We start from the raw sequence: 24,541 nt of genomic DNA, 5'->3' as shown, positions 1-24,541 counted from the left end.
AACCCCCTGTCAAATAAAACCAACCAAAGCACTCAAGCTCTGGTATTGTCTGTGATTCGACAGAATATTTAAGGGAATACCTGAAATTGTAAAATTTAGTGGAACAAAGTACTGAAATATTAACTATTTGCTTATTTATAGTTTTTTCTTTTTTTTTGGTTGGTGGTGAGGCTTGAACTCTGGGCTTGGGCGCTGTCCCTGTGCTCTTCAGCTCAAGGCGAGCGCTCTATTGCTTGAGCCATTTTCTGTCTTTAAATTACATCTAAGCCTCTGGTGATAAAGGGCTTTTAGAGGTCTTTGTATCTTCATAGGGAGGCTGGAGGTTCAGCTCTGTGGAGTGCTTTGCCTAGTATGTATGAGGTAATCCCCAGCATTGAAGAAAAAGAGAGGTTTTGGGTTCTTTTAGACATTTATTAGGTCTTCCGGAGTTGGGTTCAGCAGTTGGTTTTTAAATTTTATTTCAGACAATACACCATTTGAAAAATCTAAGGAAAGGACAAAGGAGGTCTTCAGTTCTTGTGACTCATACCGAATCAGTACATGACCAGATGGCAACACATGAAGTTCAAAGACATATTTCCCACCACGCCAACGCACTGTGTCACTTTCACATCGCCGCCAGCATTCACCCTGCCACAGGTAAAGGCTTGTAAGGGCTTCTTTCTTATTAATATGTAGGAATAAGGTAAATAAATTGAAAGGTAGTTACTTTTATAACCTCTTAAAAATTTTGTATTGATTTTTAAAATACTTCTTAATTGGAATAGGAATATAAGGTACCATTTCTTATATTAAGACCGAGATTCACAGGGCATATTTAATTTCATGTAGGTTTTTGTTTTTTTTTTTTTTGCCTGTCGTGAGGCTTGAACTCTGGGCCTGGGCACTGTCCCTGAGCTCTTCAGCTCAAGGCAAGTGTTCTACCACTTGAGCCACAGTGTCACTTCCAGTTTTCTGGTGGTTAATTGGAGATAAGAATCTTACGGACTTCCCTGCCCGGGCTGGCTTTGAACTACTGTCCTCAGATCTGAACCTCCTAAGTAGCTAGGATTATAGGTGTGAGCCACCAGCACCTGACTTTCCATGGGTATTTTTGGGCATCTTTGTCTAAAATATATATAGCAAGGGTTCCAAATCAGTAAGACCTTTAGATGAATATGTGGACACAAATGGTTATAATTGGTAAATTTTTCTCCCTCACAGCACTTCTTTGCAACATTATCTAAATAAACTTTTACAAGCATTAATTGTTTTCTACTCCTGTAGACATCACTGTCCTATGCGAAAGGAAAGATATTTTTTTGTGTAACTTTGATATTTTCTTTTACCTTATCTTCCCATGTGGCTGAAAAGTAGTAGGAGGCAGATTTTATGTTGGCAAAAGCATATCTGGGGGCTTCTTTTTAAGGACATTATTATTTTTTTTTTTGGTGAAAATATAGGAGAAAGGCTATGAATTTCATATGATATTGTTGGTATGATATGCTTATAATAGTTACTTTATTGAAGCAGTGGTCTGTTGGTTCAGTGAAAAGAGGGTTTCCACTTTTTTTTTGCTGGTCATGAGGCCTGAACGCTGGGCCTAAGTGCTGTCCCTCAGCTCTTCAGCTCAAGTCTAGCACTCTACCACCTGAGCCACAGGACCACTTTCGGCTTTTTCTGCTTATGTGGTGCTGAGGAATCGAACTCAGGGCCTCATGCATGCAAGGCAAGCACTCTACCACTGAGCCACCTTTCCAGCCCAGGGTTTCCACTTTTTGACCAATTGTATTCATATCATTCTGCCATACCTACATGCTATTTAGAAAATAATTTCGTTGTTATGTGTCAGTGGCTCATACCTGTAATCCTATCTACTCAGGAAACTGATATCTGAGGATTGTTGTTTGAAGCCAGCAGGCAGGCAAGACTATTGAGACTCTTATCTTCAACTAACAAACAAGAAGTAAGAAGTGGAGATGTGGCTCAACTGGTAGAGCACTAGCCTTGACCACAAAAGTTCTGGGGCGGTCTCAGGTCCTGAGTTCAAGCCCCAAGAATGGCGCATGTGCACACTGCACACACATACAAATTGTTAAAAATATTTAACATACATTTATAGGCACTGCATTGTAAACAGAACTTTTAGTTTGACCAAATTGATTGCTCAGTGAACTTAATTTTGTATGGTTAGGACTTTTCCATTTTTGGGGGAAATTTTTTTTTTGTCGTCTGTGGGGCTTGGACTCTTCAGCTCAAGACAAGTGCTCTACTGCTTGAGCCACAGTGCTGCTTCTGGTTTTCTAGTGCTTTATTGGAGATAAGAGTCTCAGGGACGGGCTGGGAAGGTGGCTCACTGGTAGAGCGCTTGCCTTGCATGCCTGAGGCCCTGGGTTCAATTCCTCAGCACCACGTAAGCAAAAAGAAAAAAGCCGGAAGTGGCGCTGTGGCTCAAGTGGTAGAGTGCTAGCCTTGAGCTGAAGAGCTGAGGGACAGCGCCCAGGCCCAGAGTTCAGGCCCCACGACCGGACCCAAAAAAAAAAAAAAGTGTCTCAGGGAGTTTCCTGCCTGGGCTGGCTTTGAACCATGATCCTCAGATCTCAGCCTCCTGAGTGCTGGGATTGATTACAGGCGTGAGCCACTGGCGTCCCAGCTTTGAGGAAAAATTTGAACCTACAATATTCCCCAAATAATAGTACAATTTGTGCTAATTTACCATGTGTTAGTATCTTGTCATTGTTTTGCTTCTTTTGTTCTCCTCCCTCTGTGTGAATATATATGTCTTTACTCCCTCTTCCTGTGTTTTTTGGCTGATCATATTGTTTAGTATTATGCTTTACTTGTTCAATATTACCCAAATACTTCAGAATATATTTCATAGTGAAAAGGGCATTGGTCTCCATAACCACAATACTGTTAATATGGCTAGGAACATGGATAAGGTAATATAAAACATAATTTGTATTTAGATTCAGATTTTTAAAAAGTAAATGACATTTTATTGTTATTTTTCTTTACTTCTCTAATCTAGAACAGTCATCCATCCCCACAGTTGTCAAAAAAAGTATCTGGATATTGTTTTTTTTTGGGGGGGGGGGGGGTCCGGTCGTGGGGCCTGAACTCTGGGCCTGGGTGCTGTCCCTCAGCTCTTCAGCTCAAGGCTAGCGCTCTACCACTTGAGCCCCAGCGCCACTTCCAGTTTTTCTTTTTTTGCTTATGTGGTGGTGAGGAATCGAACCCACGACCTCATGCATGCAAGGCAAGCGCTCTACCATTGAGCCACCTTCTCAGCCCCTGATTACTATTTTGTAGAAGTAGACAATTATACATTATAATAATCATTACATATAATGACTGTTATAATAATTATAAATACTTGCCATATTTTTAAAGAAATTAGAATCTCTATCAGAATTTCACCTATTTTGTTCCCACAGATATTCCAAATGCCCTAGTTGGCACTGCATTTAACATTGAAGATGGAAATGGGGGATTTGTAGTTCATTGGTTAAACAATAAGGAATTCCATTTTACATCATCGACTGAAATATTTATGTATCAATTAAGAAAGCTTTCGGAGAAACAGTTAGATCATGAAAGTAATGATGCAGATAGAGAAGACGAGGAGCATTCACAAGAGGAAAGAGAGAGGGGTTTACGTATGAAACTGGACCATGGTTAGTATGCAGTATTCGATTTTTCTCTAAAAATACCAACTTCTTACAGTTTGAAATTCTTGTTCTTTCTCTCTCTCTCTCTTTACTTTTATATTCTCTTCATAATTACTGATCATCTACCATAGAACAGGCCCTCAAAATACCATCTCACTGTGTATCATTTTTGTTTTGTTCTTTTTCTTGTGGTGCTATATCATACCTAGGGCTTCATGCATGCTAGACAAATGCTATATCACTGAGGTGCAGCCCTACTCTTTCCATTTTACTTTGAGACACAGTCTTGCTAAGTTGCCCAGTCTGGCCTCAAACTTGGAGCCTTCCTACCTCAACCTCCTTATAGTTGGGATTATAGATATGTGCTTCCATGACTGGCAAACACTGCCAGTGCCTGGGCACCGTCCTGAGCTTTTTCACTCAGGGGTAGCACAGTGCCACTTACAGTTTTCTGGTGGCTAATAGAAGATAAGAATCTCATGAACTTTTCTGCCTGGGCTGGCTTTGAACCAAGATCCTCAGCTCTTAGTCTCCTGAGTACCTAGGATTACAGGCATGAGCCACTGGTCACTCAATGTTTTTTTTTGTTGTTGTTGTTGTTACTGTGTTTGTTTTTGATGCCAGTCTGGGGCTTGAACTCAGGGCCTCGGCACTGTCCCTGAGCTTCTTTTGCTCAAGGCTAGCACTCTCCCACTTGAGCCACAGCACCACTTCTGGCTTTTTCTGCATATATGGTACTGAACCGAGGGCTTCGTGCATGCTAGGCAAGCACTCTACCACTAAGCCACATTCCCTGCCCCACTCTATGTTTTGTTGTAACACATTTTGTTTTGAGGGCTATTTTGGAGCCTGTATCATTTTTTTAGAATGTAGATTTTTCTAATTGTAATAAAAATGTAAGTGAAGACTTGGCTTATCTAAAAGTAAGTCTTTTTTTTCTGGTACTGGTACTGAGACTTGGACTCAGGGTTACAAGATCTCCTTCGGATTTTTCACTCAAGGCCAGCTCTACCACTGGACCCCACTTGAGGTTCCTAAATAATGTTCAATTTAGACAAGAAAATAGTTTTTCTATAGTCTTGGAAAAGGGACTTATAGTTGGTAAAGGAATTTTATAGTATTATGTATATTCTGATAAACATGTTTTCTGATTCAGAATTATCCCTGGATAGAGAATCTGAGGCAGGTACAGGATCATCAGAACACGAAGATGGAGAAAGAGAAGGAAGTCCTAGAACCTATTCACAACCTAGCATCCCAATGCCACTGCCTACAGTCCTTCTTGACCGGAAGATTGAAATGCTGCTATCAGAATGGAATAAGAATCCTGACATGCTTTTTACAATTCACCCTGTGGATGGTACATTTCTAGTGTGGCATGTAAAGTATTTGGATGAATATAATCCTGGAATATTCAGACAAGTCCAGGTATGGTTTCTTGATTGAACAATTACTATATTTCTTTACAAAATAGATGGCTTTGTAGACTTTAAATCCTAGCTACTCAGGAGGCTGAGATACTAAGGATCTCGGTTCAAATCCAGCCCGGGCAGGAAAGTCTGTGAGATCCTATCTCCAATAAACCACCAGAAAACCGGAAGTGGTGCTGTAGCTCAAGTGGTAGAGTGCTCGCCTTGAGCTCAATAGCTGAGGGCCAGCACTCAGGCCCAGAGTTCAGGCCCCATGACTGACCAAAAAAAAAAAAATTGTGTTCAGAATTTCAAAAAATTGTTTTTGAGAAGTCACTGACAAAGAATACTTTTGCTTTTAAAGATGACCAGTGGCTATATATTTGCAAATCTAGTTAGTTCAAAGAAATGAATTTTGGCTTTTGCTTTTTGGCTGGATTTTTTTTTTTGGTTGTGGGGCTTGAACTCTGGGCCTGAGTTCTGTCCCTCAGCTCTTCAGCTCAAGGCTAGGGCTCTACCACTTGAGCCACAGGGCCATTTCCAGTTTTCTGGTGGTTTATTGGAGATAAGAGTTTCACGGATTTTCTTGCCCGGGCTGACTTTGAACCGAGATCCTCAGATCACAGCCTCCTGAGTAGCTAGGATTACAGGCCTGAGTCACCAGTGCCTGGCTTGGCTGAATTTTTGAGTGTATATATATTGATTTTTCTGACGATTGCTAGCTGTTTAAATAAAGATAAGGAACTACTCTGAAAAATGAAAATTAAAAAAATGAGACGCCTGGGGCTAGGAAGGTGGCTTAGTGGTAGAGCGCTTGCCTTGTGTGCCTGAGGCCCTGGGTTCGATTCCTCAGCACCACATAAGCAAAAAGAAAAAAGCCAGAAGTGGCGTTGTGGCTTAAGTGGTAGAGTGCTAGCCTTGAGCTGAAGAGCTGAGGGACAGCGCCCAGGCCCAGAGCTCAGGCCCCACGACAGGACCCCCCCCCCCCCCCCCCCAAAAAAAAAAAAAAAATGAGATGCCCTTTATCTTGTTTTATTTGCTAAATTAAGGCTTTACTGAAATTTACAGCCATGATTATGTTCTTTCTTTTTTTTTTTTTTTTGGGTCCGGGTCGTGGGGCCTGAACTCTGGGCCTGGGCGCTGTCCCTCAGCTCTTCAGCTCTACCACTTGAGCCACAGCGCCACTTCCGGCTTTTTTTTTTCTTTTTGCTTATGTGGTGCTGAGGAATCGAACCCAGGGCTTCAGGCATGCAAGGCAAGCGCTCTACCACTGAGCCACCTTCCCAGTCCTTGATTATGTTCTTTTTGATATGGAAGCAGTACATTTGAATCTTTCTTCTATCTTCTCTTTGGAAATGATTAGTGATACAATGTTTCATCAGTTTAAGAAAAGGATTAGATGATATAGAGGTTGCTAGGTAGCTGAGATTTGGCATTTTGAAAATAGAAATGTTTTTGAAGATTATTTTTGAGAAGAAAGCAAACCTCTTACACGGAGTCATATATTTGTATTTTTTAGGTTTCTTTTTCTTCTCGGATTCCTGTTGCATTTCCCTCTGGTGATGCCAGCTCTCTTAGTAAAAACATCATGATGTATGCCTGTATAAATGCTATGAAAGATTCTCACCACGCTCCATCACACCAAGAAATGATGCCTGAAGACAGTCCTCATGGACCACAGCTGCACTCTAGATCACACAGTACAAATATGAACATTTTAGCTCCAACAGTCATGATGGTCTCTAAGCACATAGATGGATCTTTAAATCAGTGGGCAGTCACTTTTGCAGATAAGTCTGCCTTCACCACTGTTCTAACTGTATCCCACAAGTTTCGATACTGTGGCCATCGATTTCATCTCAATGACTTGGCATGTCATTCAGTTTTACCACTGTTACTGACATCCTCCCATCATAATGCTTTGTTGACTCCTGAATCAGATTGTCAGTGGGACTCAGATAGTAATTTAAATAGGATGATAGATCCTGTGAAACATACAAAAGGTTTGTCTAAACAACCTATTAGAAATGCCGCAACCCGAACGTTTCATGACCCAAATGCCATCTACAGTGAACTTATTCTGTGGCGTGTAGACCCAATAGGACCTTTGTCGTACACTGGAGGAGTGTCAGAATTGGCTAGAATTAACTCTTTACATACCTCAGCTTTCTCTAATGTAGCGTGGCTTCCAACTCTTATTCCCAGTTATTGCCTTGGTAAGTGTTTATTTTTTAGTTGCAAAATTAAGCATTGAAACTATTATTTCTTACATACAGCATGATTTATATTTGCCTTTATTACTGAGTGTTCAAATGTCAATGTCAGACTTAGAATTTACATTTTTTGGGATTTTTTTTTTTTTCTTTTTGGCCAGTCATGGGGCCTGGGCCTGGGTGCTGTCCCTCACCTCATCACCTCAAGGCTAGTGCTCTACCACTTGAGCCATAGCGCCACTTCTGCCTGAGGAATCGAACCCAGGGCCTCATGCATGCAAGGCAAGCACTGTAACCACTGAGCTACCTTTCCAGCCCTAGAATTTACATTTTTGTAATCATTTTTACCTGAATTTTTGGCTTAATAATTTTATATCCATCAATTGTATCTATTAGGATTTAGGCATAGTTATGCCTAAAAAGAAAAGTATGAAGCTGGGTACCAGTGGCTATCCTAGCTACTCGGAAGCTTGAGATCTGACGATCCACAGTTCAAAGGCAGCCTGGGCAGGAAAGTCAATGGGACTTTTTTTTTTTTTTTTTGTCGGTCGTGAGGCCTGAACTCTGGGCCTGGGTGCTCTACCTCAGCATTTCAGCTTAAGGCTAGTTTAGTGCTCTACCACTTGAGCCACAGCACACTTCCGGCTTTTTCTGCTTACATGGTGCTGAGAAATCAAACCCAGGGCCTCATGCATGCAAGGGAAGCATTCTACCACTGAGCCACCTTCCCAACTCTGAGACTCTTATCTCCAATAAGCCACCAGAAAACTGGAAATGGTGCTGTGGCTTAAGTGGTAGAGTACTGGCCTTGCACTGAAGAGCTCAAGGACAGTGCCTAGGCCCAGAGTTCAAGCCCCATGACTGACAAAAAAGAAAAGTGTGAATATTGGTTTCTTTCTTTTTTTTTTTTTTGGGTCCGGTTGTGGGGCCTGAACTCTGGGCCTGGGTGCTTACCCTCAGCTCTTCAGCTCAAGGCTAGTGCTCTACCACTTAAGCCACAGCACCACTTCCGGCTTTTTTCTTTTTGCTTATGTGGTGCTGAGGAATCGAACCCAGGGCCTCATGCATGCAAGGCAAGCTCTCTACTACTGAGCCACCTTCCTAGCCCAATATTGGTTTCTTATACTTCAGCTAGTATAAAACAAGCTATCGATTATAACCAGAATCTTTCTTTTCCTTCGTCAGGCACATACTGCAATTCAGCAAGTGCTTGCTTTGTTGCATCTGATGGCAAAAATCTGAGACTTTATCAAGCTGTAGTAGATGCAAGAAAATTATTAGATGAACTGTCAGATCCAGAAGCTTCTGTAAGTACTTTTTTTTTCTTTATTAGTATATTTATACTGATAAGGACTTCCCATTTTACTTTGGGGCTTTTGTTAGTGGTGTTCAGGGAATGTTAAGAGTGACAATATGTTCTTGGCTGAAGATGACAAACTTGCCAATTCTTTTGTACTGTTTCTGTGGCTGTAACTCAGGGCCTGGGTGTTGTTTCTTAGCTTTTGTGCTCAAGGCTCGCACTCTACCATTTAAGCCACAGCTCTACTCCAGCCCTTTGGGGGTGGTTAATTGGATTTAAGAGTCTCCATGGAATTTCCTGCCCAGGCTGGCTTTGAACCATGATTCTCAGATCTCCTGAGTAGTGTGAGCCACCAGTGCCCAGCATTTTTTTAAAAATGCATATTCCAAGATAGCTAAATTAACATTCTAGTGTACACACTATATAGTAATACATGTACAAATGAAGGAACAAGTGTGATGTTTTTTCTCTAAACTATTATTTATTCTTGACATTTTTGAAACTCCTGGTTCCTTCTGTTTCTAAGGCATCTTTACCAAACTGTGTATTTTTACTGGAAAATTTGAACTTCTCCAATCTTGACTTACCTTTGGAAAATAAATCCTGTGGTTAGGCCAGACATACAGCTCATGCTTATAATTCTAGGTACTTAGGAAGCAGAGATCATGAAAATCATAGTTCAAGGCCAACCTGAGCAAAAAGTTCATGAGATTTCATCTTCACCAATAAAAGCTAAATATGGCTATCATCTCAGCTACACAGGAAGTGTAAAGGGGTAGTTCATGGTCCCGTCCTGCTTAGGCATAAATGCAAGACTATTCAAAACATTAAGTGCTGCTGGTGGTATTAAAGTGGTAGAACATCTGTTTAGTAAGTGGAAGACCCTGGGTTCAGCCTAGAAAAAACATTTCCTGTAGTTAGAATATGTTATCAGTAGTAGTAGTAGTAGTAGTACCTTATTCTTGTTGCTGAACTGAAACACTCAGTAGTTAATATGTAGATTTGAACTGAATTTTTCATTTATCCAAGAAAACACATCTCTTTATAAAACAACTATTTTAATGAAGATGTTTCCAATATTGGACACCTAATAATGTTCTGGTATATTTACGTACCTCTTCTGTAAGTTTTAGTGTCTGCCTTTAAGAAACTTTAAATTTAGCTGAAAAGAGAAAATTGTAATTCAATGTTAACTAATCATTTAAGATAGAAGAAATAGCTAGAGGTGTTATGTAATAATTGCCAAAGTATGGCCCACAATGTGTTTCCTAATTTAGAGAAGTGACAGATCAGATTAGAGCAGGAATATTAATCAATGCCTGCCCCAACTACTATATTTATAAATAAAGACAACATTTTGTTTTGTTCTTGATGACTAGGTAAGATTTAGCCTGTGTTACTTAGTTTCCAAGTGTTTAGAAACTCTCTTGTCATTGATGCCGAATTAGAATCCATTGTGGTAGGAGAGCACAGTATGTGACCTCTCAGTCCTTTAAACTTCGTTGAGGCTTGTATTATTACTCAAGACACAGTTTGTTTTAGGGTGTGTTCCATAAGTGCTTGACATGCTTGACGTGAATTATGCTGTTCTTGGCTAGAGCACTCTGTACATGTCAGATAGACCCTATCAGTTCATCCTGTGTTGTTGACCTCTTAGATATCTTTACTGGTTTTTCTGTTGAATTGTTCTGTCAGATATCAAGAGGGGTGTAGATGTCTTATTTTTTCCTCAGTTCTAAACGTTTTTTCCTCATGTATTTTACAAAAACTCATGTTTTTGCTGCACATACATGTTGCCTGAAATCAAGACCTCAAGCCATCTTGACAACATTTCTAGTCTGAAATCAATATGTAGTCCAGACTGTCCTCATTCTCCATCTTAGCTTCCTGAGTGCCTGGATTATAGGCATGCAGGTCTGTGCTCAGCTCTCTCGTCTCCTTATTAGGACAACTGTTATTTAATTTAGCATTCATTGTAATCTACTATGATTTTATCATTAATTTTATCTGCAGAGGCCCTTTTTTCAAATAGAGTTAGATTCTGGGATTCTGGATGGATTCTGGAGGAACACTAATTGGACTCGCCACACTAGTCATCTTTTTGTCTCAGTTACATTTGTTGCATAGTTAGGAGTCCAATGCAGAAGGAATTCTGAAACAGAGCCCTAGGCTATAAGGGATTTTGCCTTTATGCTGGGGATTTTGCCATTCTAAAACACAGTGTACAGAGTGTGGTATCCTCAATCTTATTAAAGATGACATGACCATGTTCTGTCAACTTTTCATTATTGCTGCTCATCCTTTTTGTGTTTTTATAAGTTAGAGCAGCACTTCTCCTAGTTACTTCCCTCCTAATTGTGAGTCAGTGTAGCAAGTTGTCACATGCTTTCCTAGTCCTTACAATAGGGTTTTAGTAGCTGTTAGGTAAAAGCCAGCTTGTTTTCATAGTAGACATTGCAAATATTTGAATTTTCATTATAGGTAAGAGGATCACAGACTGAGGCTGGCCCCTGCTCCTGTGTCTCTTTGCTACTGTTGGTGTAACAAATTACCAGACTTGGTGATTCACACAAGTTTGTTATCTTAAAATTTTATTATTTGTTATAATAAGTTATTATTATCTAAGATCAAAGTGTTGGTAGGGCTTTGTTCCTCTGGAGGCTCCTGAGAGAATCCTTTTCCTTTGCCTGTTTCTGGAGGCCATCTGTGTTTCTTGCCTCCTAGCCTCTCTCCTTTGTTAATAGTAGGAACAAAGTATTTTCAAGTTTCTCTCTTGCCTCTGTGTTTACTGTCACATCTCTTTCTTTGAATTTGACTCCACTGTTTCCACATAAGCAACTTTATGATTATATTGGGTCCACTGGAATAATCTGGAATTGTCTCTTCACCTCAAGATTCTGAATTCATTCACATATACAGAACTCTTAGATTGGAGCTAAGGGAACATTTTGGCAGGTCAAATCTTTAGGGACATTATCCTGACTACCACAGTAGAATACTTCCACACTTTTTTTTTAAATTGTGAGAATACCATACAGAGGGGTTACAATTACATGAGCAAGGTAATGAGTGCATTTCCTTTTTTTTTTTTTTTTTTGGGTTCGATCGTGGGGCCTGAACTCTGGGCCTGGGCGCTGTCCCTCAGCTCTTCAGCTCAAGGCTAGCGCTCTACCACTTGAGCCACAGCGACACTTCTGGCTTTTTTCTTTTTGCTTATGTGGTGCTGAGGAATCGAACCCAGGGCCTCAGGCATGCAAGGCAAGTGCTCTACCACTGAGCCACTTTCCCAGCCCCAATGAGTACATTTCTTATCAAGCCTTGTTGCCTCCTTTGTTTTCCATTACCATCCCTTCCCATCTCCTCCCCCCCCCCCCCCCCACTTCCACACTTAAAGTGGAGATATAAGAAATTAATAGCTGACCGTGGTAGCTCACAGCTATAATCTCAGCTACTTGGGAAGGGGACATAGGACGTTAAGACCACTCTGGACGAAGTTAGTTGAGTCCCTGCCTCAAAAATATAAACCAGGAGTGGTGGCACAGTCCTAGAATGTAGCATATGACCCTACCTGAAAAATAAATGGAAGTCAAAAGGGCTGAAGGCCTGCTTCAAGAGTTTGATTCCTGCCTAGTGAACTTGAGGCCTGAGCTCAAACTCTAGGCCTAGCAAAACACTAACCTATATTTACATTTTTAATATTTTTTCAATTTAGATTTTTTTCATAATTTTGAGTTCCTAAAAAATACTGCTCTAACCTGTTATTTACCTTTTTTTTGGTGTGTATATGTGTGTGTCCCTGAAATTTTGTGCCCAAAATGAATATTCCATGCACTTCACCCTAATTGTGGTATTAGCTAAAGTGCTTGGTAAAGCCACTAATTATATATATGATGCTAAGCCAGAGTTGAGAGTTGTGGGCAGGCCAGGTAATCATATTACAGATGTAGCTGGAATTTGTATTGATTCCTATGAGTGTATCTTAGTCTTGTCTTCATATTGGAAACACCTGAGAAACTTTATACATTTCTTGTGATCTAATTGTACCCTAGACTAGTAAAGCAATTTAAGTGTGACCCAAGCATGAGTTTAATCTGTGAGTGGATCAGTGTGCAGTTGAAATTGAGAATCAGTGGTCTATAGCAATATTTAAAATTTCATATACACATGAACGTGGAGATCATGTTGAATTATGGGTGTATTACTTCAAGGCCTTAGTATATTTTTAGAAAGCTTCCTGTTGCTATTGGAATGTTCCATTTTTGGCAGAATTGTGGTCAGGCCAGGCGATATATTGCATATTATAGCTAGGATTTGTGTATTAAGTATCCATTGATAAGTGCTTTACTGTATGTTATGGAAATCTTAACATTTTAGCTTCACAAACTATAGGCCATGGTTGAATCCAGATTTCAGTGAATGAGCTCAGCAGACTGTCAGCACTTTCAATCCTGAATTTTGGGCAAATGAAATATAGTCATAGATTTAGCCTTACCCAGCCACTTCCTTTCCTGATCTCTAATAACTTTAGAATCTGCTCCCATAGTAGTCTCTGGCATACTGCTTGTACAAGTTGGAGAAATTCTGCAATTCCTATGTACCTACTATTTCCTCTTAGAGCTGACCTAAGGCTAACTGGGAGTTAAGCCCTGTTAGGTCCTGGAGGTATTAATAAATAATAGAGCCTCATGCTGAGGGGAAATCTTTGAGCAATTTACTTTATGAGAACTCATGGAAAAGTTTTTATATAAGAGCTGTTGGGAAGGTGGCAGAGGGAGGACTGCTTTTCTTTTTTAGCAGAAAGTTCTGGGGACTTAAGGAATCCAAAGTTTGGCTTCATGTATGAGTTTAAATATCCTTGTCTCAAGAGAATTCCACCTCTTAGAATGACCACTGCATTCAGTCTGGCCCAGTTGTACTTTCCCCTTGGCACACTGCACAGCTGCACATCACGTACTTAGGCATTGGACCTGGTGGGCTAGATCCTCAGCCTTGTCTATCCTGGGCTTTAACCTGTAAAAATGAAATGTTCAAACAATTAGATGTCTTGAAACTGCAGTATTTATGTAAACATTGTCAATTTTTCTAATGTCTTAATTAACTTCAAGAATGAAAGGTAAACTTTTTTTTTTTGTTGTTAGTCATGAGGCTTAGACTCAGGGCTGAGTGCTGTCACTGAGCTCTTTTGCTCAAGTCTAGCACTCATCCACTTTGAGCTACAGCTCCACTTACGATTTTCTGGTGGTTAACTGGAGACAGGAGTCTCATGGACTTTCCTGCCCAGGATGGCTTTGAATTGCAATCCTCAGATCTCAGCCTCCTGAATAGTTAGGATTATAGATGTGAGCCACCAGCACCCAGTAAACTATTTCTTTTGAATGTATTGCCATTGTCAGCCCTGAATATTTAGGGAACTTTTAATGTCTTTGATGATATATTAAATTGATAACAGACTCATAAATTTGTTTTTTTTTATTTGCAGAAACTTATTGGAGAAGTGTTTAATATCGTGAGTCAACAGTCTACTGCTCGACCTGGCTGCATTATTGAACTTGATGCTATAACTGACCAAGTAAAAACATGCTTTTGAGTTGATATTAATATACTCTATCCCAAAATATGTGCATGATATATTTCAGTCTCAGAATAATTCTAGCTTGATACTAAATACTTCTGTTGATTCTCATAGTGAAAATCTAGTGACTTAAGATTATTCTTGGTCAAATAGTATCTGTATCTTTCCTCTTTAAAGAAACTGATTCAGTCAAGTACACTGTGACCCTGGTCTTGAAATGGAGAGGGAGAATATAGTGCAGTTGTGTGGAGACTGGAGCTGAAGTGTCTCCTTTTATGTTACTGTTTCATCTTAATTACCTCAGTGGTAGTTGCTTGTGTAGGCCTTGGTGGTTTTTTGGGGTAGTTAATTGAACATCAGAGTTTCACAGATTTTCCTGCCCTGACTGGCTTTGAACTATAATCCTCAGATCTCATCCTCTTAAATAGGTAGGATTACAGGCATGAGTCACCAGTGCTAGGCCTGTGTGGGTATTTTTATGAGGTCCATTACAATGCAGGTGAGATAACATGTAAGTACACATTTATTTCCTAATCACATTGTTTCATGTAGTCTGAATTCCTTCCTAGCTAATAGCTAGGAAAGAAAGAGATCCCTTCTCTTCGTAGAGACTTTATAAAATGCATTTAGCTCTCATGGATATTAGTTGATTCATAATCATGTCTAAGAACCACAGGTAGATCTAACATAATTTAAATATTAAAAAAAGATTAATTTGGGGAAGTAAAACTTTTTTAAGTAATGAAAAAAGGACTATTTAAAAGAAAGTACAGAGTTATGTAATATATTTTCCAAAGTGTCACAAACACTGTGTTGAGGAAATGTAATCATTTCCACTAATGTAGAAAAATTACAACATTGAGAAAAATGTAATGAATTCCAGTAAGGTAGAAAAATTGCAACATCAGATCTTGTTAACTAAAGTAGAGCTGTCAGACTTAAATTACTAATGCCTCCTAGGAAGGCCTTCATTTCTTTTTTTTTTTTTTTGCCGGTTCTGGGGCTTGAATTTGCCCTGAGCTCTCTGTCCCTGAGCTTCTTATGCTCAGTGCTGGCACTCTACCACTTGAGCCATAGCACCACTTCCGGCTTTTTCCCCCTCCCCTCCCTCCCCTCCCCTCCCTCCTCTCTTCTCTCTCCTCCCCTCCCCTTTCTCTCCCTCTCTCCCTTTCTCCCTCTCCCTCTCCCTCTCCCTCCCTCTTCCTCTTTCCTTTCCTTACCTTTTCTTTTTTCTTTTCTTGCTAGTCCTGGGGCTTGAACTCAGGGCCTGGGCACTGTCCCTGAGCCACTCTGTGCTCAAGGCTAATCTCTACCACTTGAGCCACAGTGCCACTTCTGGCTTTTTCTGCTTACGTGGTACTGAGGAATTGAACCTAGCATGTTAGGCAAACACTCTACCACTAAACCACATTCCCAGCCCCACTTCTGGCTTTTTCTTAATAAGTTTATTGAAGATAAGAGTCTTGGGTTGGGAAGTTGGCTCAGTGGTAGAGTGCTTGCCTCGCATGCATGAGGCCCTGGGTTTGATTCCTCAGCACTACATAAGCAGAAAAAAGCCAGAAGTGGTGCTGTGGCTCAAGTGGTAGAGTGCTAGCCTTGAGCTGAAGAGCTGAGGGATAGCACCCAGGCCCAGAATTCAGGCCCCACACTGATTCCCCCCCCCCCCCCAAAAAAAAAAAGTATGAAGGTAAGAGTCTTTCCTAGCTACTCAGGAGGCTGAGATCAAAGCCAGCCAGGCAGGAAAGTCCAAGAGACTCTTATCTCTAGTAAACCAGAAGTGGTTCTGTGGCTCAAGTGATAGAGCATTCATTCGTCTTGAGCTCAAGAGCTCAGGGACAACCAGCAGAAATTCAAAACCCATGACTGCCCAAAAAAAAAAAAAAAATCTCATACACATTCTTGCCCGGGGTGGCTCTGAACCTCAATCTTCACTCAGATCTCAGCCTCCTTAGTAGCTAGGATTACAGGTGTGAGCTACTTGTTCCTGGCTAAGGCCTTCATTCATTTCACCCAGAAGCTCCATGCTTTTGCTTTAATTTCTGGAAGAAGAGTAGATTGGGCTCTTAGATACCTTAAATTTTAGTGGACTAGATATTAAATTTATCCTTCACTCATCTGCACCTTTCATACGGGATATTATTATAGCTCACTGTCAGCCCAATATTCTTTCTTTTTTCCTTTTTTGTTTTTTGTCTAGTCCTGGAGCTTGCACTTAGGGCTTGGGCACTACCCCTGAGCTTCTTTTTTTTTGGTTGGTTGTGAGGCTTGAACTCTGGGCCTGAATGCTGTCCCTCAGTTCTTCAGCTTGAGCCACAATACCACTTCCGATTTTCTGGTAGTTTATTGGAGATAAGAGTCTCATGGACTTTCCTACCCAGGCTGGCTTTGAACCATGATCCTCAGATCTCAGCCTCCTGAGTAGCCAGGATTACAGACGTGAGCCATTGGTGCCTGGCTCCCTGAGCTTCTTTGAGCCACAGTGTCACTTCTGGCTTTTTCTGTTGATGTGGTACTGAGAAATTGAACCTAGGGCTTCATGCATGCTAGACAAGCACTCAAACACTAAGCCACATTCCCAGCCCCCTAGTCCTGCAGCATTCTTTCATTTCACATTTTCTTTTCTTTTTTTTTTTTTGGGTCCGGTTGTGTGGCCTGAACTCTGGGCCTGGGCGCTGTCCCTCAGCTCTTCAGCTCAAGGCTAGCGCTCTACCACTTGAGCCGCAGCGCCACTCCGGCTTTTTTCTTTTTGCTTATGTGGTGCTGAGAATCGAACCCAGGGCCTCATGCATGCAAGGCAAGCGCTCTACCACTGAGCCATCTTCCTAGCCCCTCATTTCACATTTTCTCCAGATTTTTCTCATGTCTTCATGGCTGTCTTTAATGCAAGGACTATCAACCACAAGCATTGATAAATGACAGGCTTTATAAATGACAGTCTAAAAGTCATTGTAGATTTGTTCCTATAATGTTCTCTGATTTTTTCTTCTTCTTTTTGAGGAGGTGTGTGGAGGGAAGTTGTAAGGCAGGCAGGTTCTTGCTATGTATCCCAGACTTGTTTGGAACTCAAGATCTTCCTTCCCCACTCTCTCAAGTGCTGAATTATAGGTGTGCACTACCACACCTGTGTTCTCTGCTTTCTGTATTCATAAAGATGTTACCTTAACCCTTTCATCTGTTCTTTTTCTCTTGAAGAGGTGACCTCCTTTACTATGAGTCTCTCCCTGGACAGACATTAAAATTACCCTGTAACTTTCATAAAAATTGAGTGGCTTAACCTAATATTTTAGTCCTTTTAGTTCCTTCTAAGGAAGGATCTGGCTCTCCTTTATTCTCTTAAGATTATAGACTATTCACTCAGTACCAAGATAATTATAGCTGTTTCCTTTTCTTAAAATTCTATGTGGCAGTCATCTAACTGTCGACATACTCGCATAATAAACTTACATTTGGGCCGGGCGCTGGTGGCTCACGCCTCTAATCCTAGCTACTCAGGAGGCTGAGATCTGAGGATCGCGGTTCAAAGCCAGCCCAAGCAGGAGAGACCGTGAGACTCCTATCTCCAATAAACCACCAGAAAACCGGAAGTGGTGCTGTAGCTCAAGTGGTAGAGTACTCGCCTTGAGCTGAAGAGCTGAGGGACAGTGCCCAGGCCCAGAGTTCAAGCCCCACGACCGACAAAAAAAAACCAAAAAAAAAAACCTTACATTTGGATCTAGAGTTTTTCTTGAATTTCAATTCTCACTTATAGTTCTAAATAACCATTTATGGTTATCTTTCCTTTTCTCTGTGTGATCTCAAAACATGATCATATAGCATAGCTCCTAACAGTGATGTCTCATGCTTCCTTCTAGAGAGCTGCCTTATTTACGTGTACATTTATTTCTCCAGAATATGTCATATTAGTGGCATAATAGAATCCCTCATAATTACTGCTACATTTGGTCTAGTAGGTGGATTTCGAGTGGGTATTTCTCAGGCTTTAATTTTTTTTGGTGTCCTCAAGTGGAATTGCAAAAGTTACTTGTTCTGTATTAGCCCAGTGAGCCTTATGTTGCTAGCATAGCCTTCGCCAGCCAGTCATAAGATGTGTTACTTTTGGGCTGAAAGTTAGAGGATCACTACTAACTGTAGTTTTTGTGGCAGGGGGAGGTGGACAGGGTTGGTGGTCTTGGGTTTGAAGTCAGGTCTTGTAGTTATTGGGCCAACATTCTCCTATCATCAGGTCTCAATTTATGTTGGGGGCAGCCTAGATTAATCCTCTTATTTGTGCTTCCTCATGGAGCTAGGATGACAGATGTGTTGCTGTCTAGTCATTGGTTGCTACAGAGTTTCTTGAGCTTTTTTGCTCAGGCTGATCTCGAACTCTGATCTTCTGATTTCTGCCTCCCAGGTAGCTAGGATTACAAGCCTTGACAGTGTTCTGCCTTGTCTGTCTGTTTTTCCTCCTCTCCTCCTCATCTTCCCCTCTTTCCCTCCCCCTCCTCTTCTCTTCTTCCTCTCTTCTTCTCCCCTCTCTCCTCCCCTGTTCTCCCCTCCCCTGCTCTCCCCTCCCCATTCCTTTCCTTTCTCCTCCCCCTTCTTCTCCCTTCCTTCCTCCCTTCCCCCCTCTTTTTTAGGGGTGGAGGAAGTGTTGGTATTATTTATGTTTGTTTGTTTGTTTTGTCTTTTAAAGAAGTAAACCTGATTATCTGTTTGTATTAGAGCTCTTCTGCTCTTGGCTTTGGTAGCATTGAAGTAATTTTTTTTCTGAAATAGTTTTAATTTTCCTGCTGCTTTTTCTTTTCTAGTTAGTGGATTAATATAAAATTGTTAGATTTTGCTGGGTGCTGGTGGCTCATGCCTGTAATCCTAGTTACTTACGAGGATGATATAGATCTGAGGATTGCAGTTGGAAGCCAGCCACGGCAGGAAAGTCATGAGACTTCTTTTTTTGCCAGTCCTAGGACTTGAACTCAGGGCCTGGGCACTGTCCCTGAGCTTCTTTTTGCTCAAGACTAGCATTCTACCACTTGAGCCACAACACCACTTCCAGCCTTTTCTGTTTATGTGGTACTAAGGAATCAAACCCAGGGCTTCATGCATGCTAGGCAAGCACTCTATCACTGAGCCTTATTCCCAGCCTCCATGAGACTCTTAACCTCCATATTAACCAGCAAAACACTAGAAGTGGAGCTGTGGCTCAAGTGGTAGAGTGCTAGCCTTGAGCAAAAGAAGTTCAGGGACAGCACCCAGGGCCTGAGTTCAAGCCCCAGGACTGGCACCAAAAAGAAATTTGTTAGATTTTTTTTTCTGTGCCAGTATTGAGGAGATGATAAGTGGGAAATAGGGACTTTTTAAAGATGCAAACAATTTTTTTCGTATTTATAGTGTGGCTCAAATACACAGTTGCTTCATGTGTTTCAAGAAGACTTCATTATAGGATATAAACCACATAAGGAAGATCTGGAGAAAAAGGAAACAGAAGTATTTTTTCAGCCATCACAAGGTATGTTTTAAAATGAGTCTGAGTTTGCTTATGTTAATTTTTTTTTTTTTTTTTTTTTTGTCAGTCGTGGGGTTTGAACTCTGGGCTTGGGCGCTGTCCCTGCGTTCTTCAGCTCAAGGCGAGCGTTCTACCGCTTGACCCACAGAGCCACTTCTGGTTTTCTGGTGGTTTATTGGAGATAAGAGTCTCATGGACTTTGTTGCCCGGGCTGGCTTTGAACCATGATCCTCAGATCTCAGCCTCCTGAGTAGCTAGGATTACAGGCATGAGCCACCGGCACCCGGCTGCTTATTTGAATCTTTAAAAATATTTCTAAGCATTCATTGAGTATGAATTGTCCAAAGTCATGCTCTCATAACTCTTGGTAAGTACATCAGTTAATTGTCAGATGAAGATGAAGAAGGCATGTGGATGAAAACTACCATTTAAAAGACAGTTCACTGGCATCAGACTTTTTCCCAGAAACGATATTTAGAAAACTTTGTTTTGAAAAGTAACTATGCATTGCTATCATTATTTAGATTGGCACTGAGATCCCTATGTTATCTTAAGGAAACTAGTTAATTTGGTAGAGGTATTGAAAATTTTCCTGTCAGTTGTCCCAGACCAATGATAAGCATAAGAAGTAAGATGTTAACTTGTGGTGATAGAGAATTAAAGGTTTTTCTCACAGTTTTCCCCTTGGAAGTGTAGTGTTTTTTGTTTTTTTTTTCTTCTTACACAGTATTCCCTTCCCAACTGTGAAGCATATTAATGGGCATATTTAGTGTTTAAAATGTTTTTTTTTCTAGTCCAATAGTAACACAATTATCCTTTCCTTCTGAACAATAGGATATCGACCACCACCATTTTCAGAAAAGTTCTTTCTAGTAGTAATTGAAAAGGACAGGAACAATTACTCTATTCTCCATATGTGGCACCTTCATCTTAAATCTGTGCAAGCATGTTTAGGTAAGTAATTATATAATTTTATGCAAAAATAAGAAATTTATTTTTACAGAATGTGCTTTAGATTGGTTGATTCTTTTTCCTTAAATTAAATTTGATTTTAAGATGATGTACAGAGGGGTTACAGTTACATAAGTAAGATAACCAGTATACTTCCTGTCGAACAATGTTACCCACTCCCTTGTTTTGTCCTACTTTCCCTCCCCCAAGTTGTAAAGTTCATTTCCAACATAGTGTCTTGTGGGTATCATTGTTGCATTGGTTTGCCCTTTGTCCTTTGTTTCACAAATAAAGTTATGATGAACTATAAATTGAATTGCTTAATTGAAATATGCCTCTGTCAAACCATTATTTCTAGATAATGAGATTTGTGTATTCTTACCTTTAAAATGTATATTTATTTAATTCATCTATTTATTTTTGTTGGTCGTGGGGCCTGAATTCTGGGCTTGGGCGCTGTCCCTGAGCTCTTAAGCTCAAGGCTACCACTCGACCACTTGAGCCACAGCGCCACTTCTGGCTTTTTTTGCTTATGTAGTAATGAGGAATCAAACCCAGGGCCTCATGCATACAAGGCAAGCACTCTACCACTGAGCCACCTTCCCAGCTCCTATTTTTATTTTTTCTATGCCAATTCAGGGGCTTGAATTCAGGGTCTGGTCATTGCCCTAGAGGTTTTATGCTCAGGACTAGTTCTGTACTGCCTGGCTGTTTATTTATTTTTGGTGCTGGTACTGGGACTTGAGCTCAGGGCCTGGATGCAGTTCTTGAATTTTTTTTGCTCAAGGCTAATGCTCTATCACTTGAACCACAGCTTCACTTTTGGCTTTTTGGGTGCTTAATTGGAGATAAGAGTCTCATGGATTTTCCTGTCCATAATCCTCAGTTCTCAGCTTAGAGTAGTTAGGATTACAGGCGTGAGCCACCTGCGCCTGCAGACTCCTCCTCCCCCACTTTTTTTCCCCTAATGGTAAATTATATTATTAGGCCTTATTTCATACGTTTACTTATCATTTATTTATCTTCTTTGGTGAAGAGTTTATTTAGATCTTTGGCCTTCTTTATCGTGAAGTTGTTATATTTCTGTTGATGAATTTAAAGACTCTGTACCATCTGTTTCAGAAACACTTCTGCTGCATATGAAAACTGCAGATTATTGGGATCTATCTCAAATCAACATGATAGGTTGCTTTGGGGTTAGCTTTGAAATTTGTGTGTTAGCACATTTCTCACGGAATCCCCTTCAACCCCCAGTGGTGATACTGAGGTTTGAATTTAGGGCTTTGCACTTGTTAGATGGCTGCTTTCTACCTTCACTTGAGCCACTTCACAACTGCTCAAAATCTAATGTGTTTAAAGGTTAACATGCTGGTGGCTCATGCCTGTAATCCTAAGCTCTGAGGATCATGGATCAAAGCCAGCCCGGGCAGGAAAGTCCATGAGACTCTTATCTCCAATTAACCACCAGAAAACTGGAAGTGGCACAGTGGCTCAAGTGGTAGAATGCCTGCCTTGAGCTGAATAGCTGAAGGACAGTGCCCAGGCCCAGAATTCAAGCCCCATGATGGGAAAAAAAAATGGTTAACAGTACTGGACCGCATAACTAAAAGCTTCTTATTAGCTCTAACGTGTTACAGTTTTCCTCTGACTGTTTCCAGTGAAAGCATTAGTCATGTATATTAGGAATGTAATAGTTTTAAAAATAGCTATTTGTCAAAGTAACCAAGCAAAAGTCTGAAAATTTACCTTGCCTCCTAAAAAGCCATAATTCTTAAAGATTAATTATCATTCCAGCTTATATGTATAGCTTATACGTATATCATAATTTGATAATTTCTTTTCAAAGCAAAATCTTCAGACAGTGTTTCATCTGAGAATCTACTCTCAGTCCCTGGACAGAAGAATGTGGAGTCGTCTCCAGAAACCTCCCCTAGTATGAGCCCCATGCCACATTCTTCATCAATTGCAAATCTTCAGACTGCTAGCAAACTTATTCTGAGTTCTCGACTGGTATATAGCCAACCCCTGGATCTCCCCGAAGCGGTTGAAGTAATAAGAGCAACACCTTCAGCAGGTACAGGGTCTTAAGACAGAGGAGTTGTTTCTCTGAGGAATAAAATAGATGGACTCTTCTGAAATATGTTCTACATTGACATAAAGAATTATATTCTAGCTGGGCGCTGGTGGCTCCCACCTGTAATCCTAGCTACTTAGGGGGCTGAGATCTGAGGATCGAGGTTCAAAGCCAGCCCAGGCAGGAAAGTCCCTGAGACTCTTATCTCCAAGAAACCACTAGAAAACCAGAAGTGGAACTATAGCTCAAGCGGTAGAGTGCTAGCCTTGAACTGAAGAGCACAGGGACAGCGCCCACGCCCAGAGTTCAAGCCCTACGACTGACCAAAAAAATATTTATATTCTAGAAATGATCTGTTTGTTTAGCAACATGTCTTTGTTGCTAAACAAAATAGATGGTGATGAATGTAATTAGCTGGATAGAAAATGGTGTAAATATTTATTGAGAAAGTACACTTTGGAATATTTTTTTTTGTCAGTCGTGGGGCTTGAACTCTGGGCCTGGGCGCTGTCCCTCAGCTCTTCAGCTCAAGGCGAGTGCTCTACCACTTGAGCTACAGCGCCACTTCCGGTTTTCTGGCGGTTTATTGGAGATAGGAGTCTCACGGTGTCTCCTGCCCGGGCTGGCTTTGAACCGCGATCCTCAGATCTCACCCTCCTGAGTAGCTAGGATTACAGGCGTGAGCCACCAGCGCCCGGCACACTTTGGAATATTATTATGGTAAATTCTGGAAAATATGTTGATATATGAATGTGAATCCTTTTTTAAAGATTTTCATTTATTTTTATTTTTTAAAAAATTTGTCATGGGGCTTGAACTCAGGGCCTAGGCATTGTCCCTGAGCTCTTTTGCTCAAGGCTAGTGTGAACCTTTTTTTTTTGTGTGCTGGTACTTGGGCTTGAATTTGGCCTCATGTTCTTATTTGGCTCACGACCACTTGACTGACTCATGCCTCCAGTCTAACTGAAGCTCTAAAAATTATTTCCAAGACTTTCATCTACATTCTGCTAATTATGTCTCATCTTTATTAAATATATTTGAACCAGGGTTCACAAATATTCTGGAGAAAATCTAAAATAAAAGGCTGAATTTTAGTCTCATTGTAAAAAGAGTGAGATCTATTAATTTGGTTAGCTGTCTAGAAAAAAATAGTAGAAGTAAATTGGGGTCTGGCTTATTTGAAGACTGACTTTGAAGGGCAAATTGTAATGACTTTTGAAGCATCTATAATCAAAGTAATCAAATATGTAGAATGAAAGCCCAGTGAAGTTTGTGGTGGTATAGGCATATATAAACTAAGGCAACTAATACTTTATTAATAAGGATTATAATTTCTTCTCTTATGAGATGTTTTTCAATTTTTTTTTTTTTTGGTTGGTCATGGGGCCTGAGCTCTGGGCCTGGGCGCTGTCCCTCAGCTCTTCAGCTCAAGGCTAGTGCTCTACTACTTGAGCCACAGCACCACTTCCGGCTTTTTCTACTTATGTGGTAGTGAGGAATTGAACCCAGGGCCTCATGCATGTAAGGCAAGCACTCTACCACTGAGCCACCTTCCTAGCCCCTGATTTTCGATTTTTATACCTCTTAAACTTAATTATCCTAAAAATAAGTTAAATGTTTATTACCGTTGCATATTTTGATTTTGCCAGTAGGCCTTTCAAGATTTCCATAGATTCTTTAGCCAATGTATATTTCATAAAGGATAGTTTTTGTATGTTTGTTTTTGCTGGTCCTGGGGTTTGAACTCAGGCCTGTGTGTTGTCCCTGAGCCTCTTTGTGCTCAAGGCTTGTGCTCTACCATATGAGCCACAGCACTACTTCTGCCACTTCATGCTTTTTTGAGTAATTTATTGGAGCTAAGAGTCTCAGGAACTTTTCTCCCAGCAATCC

General features: G+C 40.7%; 1 protein-coding gene across 2 annotated transcripts in view; it reads left to right on the top strand.

Moving 5' to 3' along the window:
- Dmxl2 (Dmx like 2) overlaps positions 1-24,541 on the top strand; it is a 109,275-nt gene that overhangs the window by 40,545 nt on the left and 44,189 nt on the right. For both annotated transcript variants that reach the window (XM_042687435.1, XM_042687434.1), the window contains exons 9-17: positions 465-639; positions 3,417-3,656; positions 4,807-5,078; positions 6,579-7,275; positions 8,458-8,579; positions 14,052-14,141; positions 19,512-19,629; positions 20,461-20,580; positions 22,424-22,651. In XM_042687435.1, coding sequence (XP_042543369.1) covers positions 465-639; positions 3,417-3,656; positions 4,807-5,078; positions 6,579-7,275; positions 8,458-8,579; positions 14,052-14,141; positions 19,512-19,629; positions 20,461-20,580; positions 22,424-22,651 — 2,062 coding nt within the window. The remainder of the gene's footprint in view (positions 1-464; positions 640-3,416; positions 3,657-4,806; positions 5,079-6,578; positions 7,276-8,457; positions 8,580-14,051; positions 14,142-19,511; positions 19,630-20,460; positions 20,581-22,423; positions 22,652-24,541) is intronic.

This window comes from Dipodomys spectabilis, unplaced genomic scaffold (assembly GCF_019054845.1).
Source record: "Dipodomys spectabilis isolate Male_0828 unplaced genomic scaffold, ASM1905484v1 ptg000108l, whole genome shotgun sequence".
Classification (NCBI taxonomy): domain Eukaryota; kingdom Metazoa; phylum Chordata; class Mammalia; order Rodentia; family Heteromyidae; genus Dipodomys; species Dipodomys spectabilis.
Note: the sequence above shows the minus strand (reverse complement) of the source record. Positions and strands in the feature narration are given on the sequence as shown.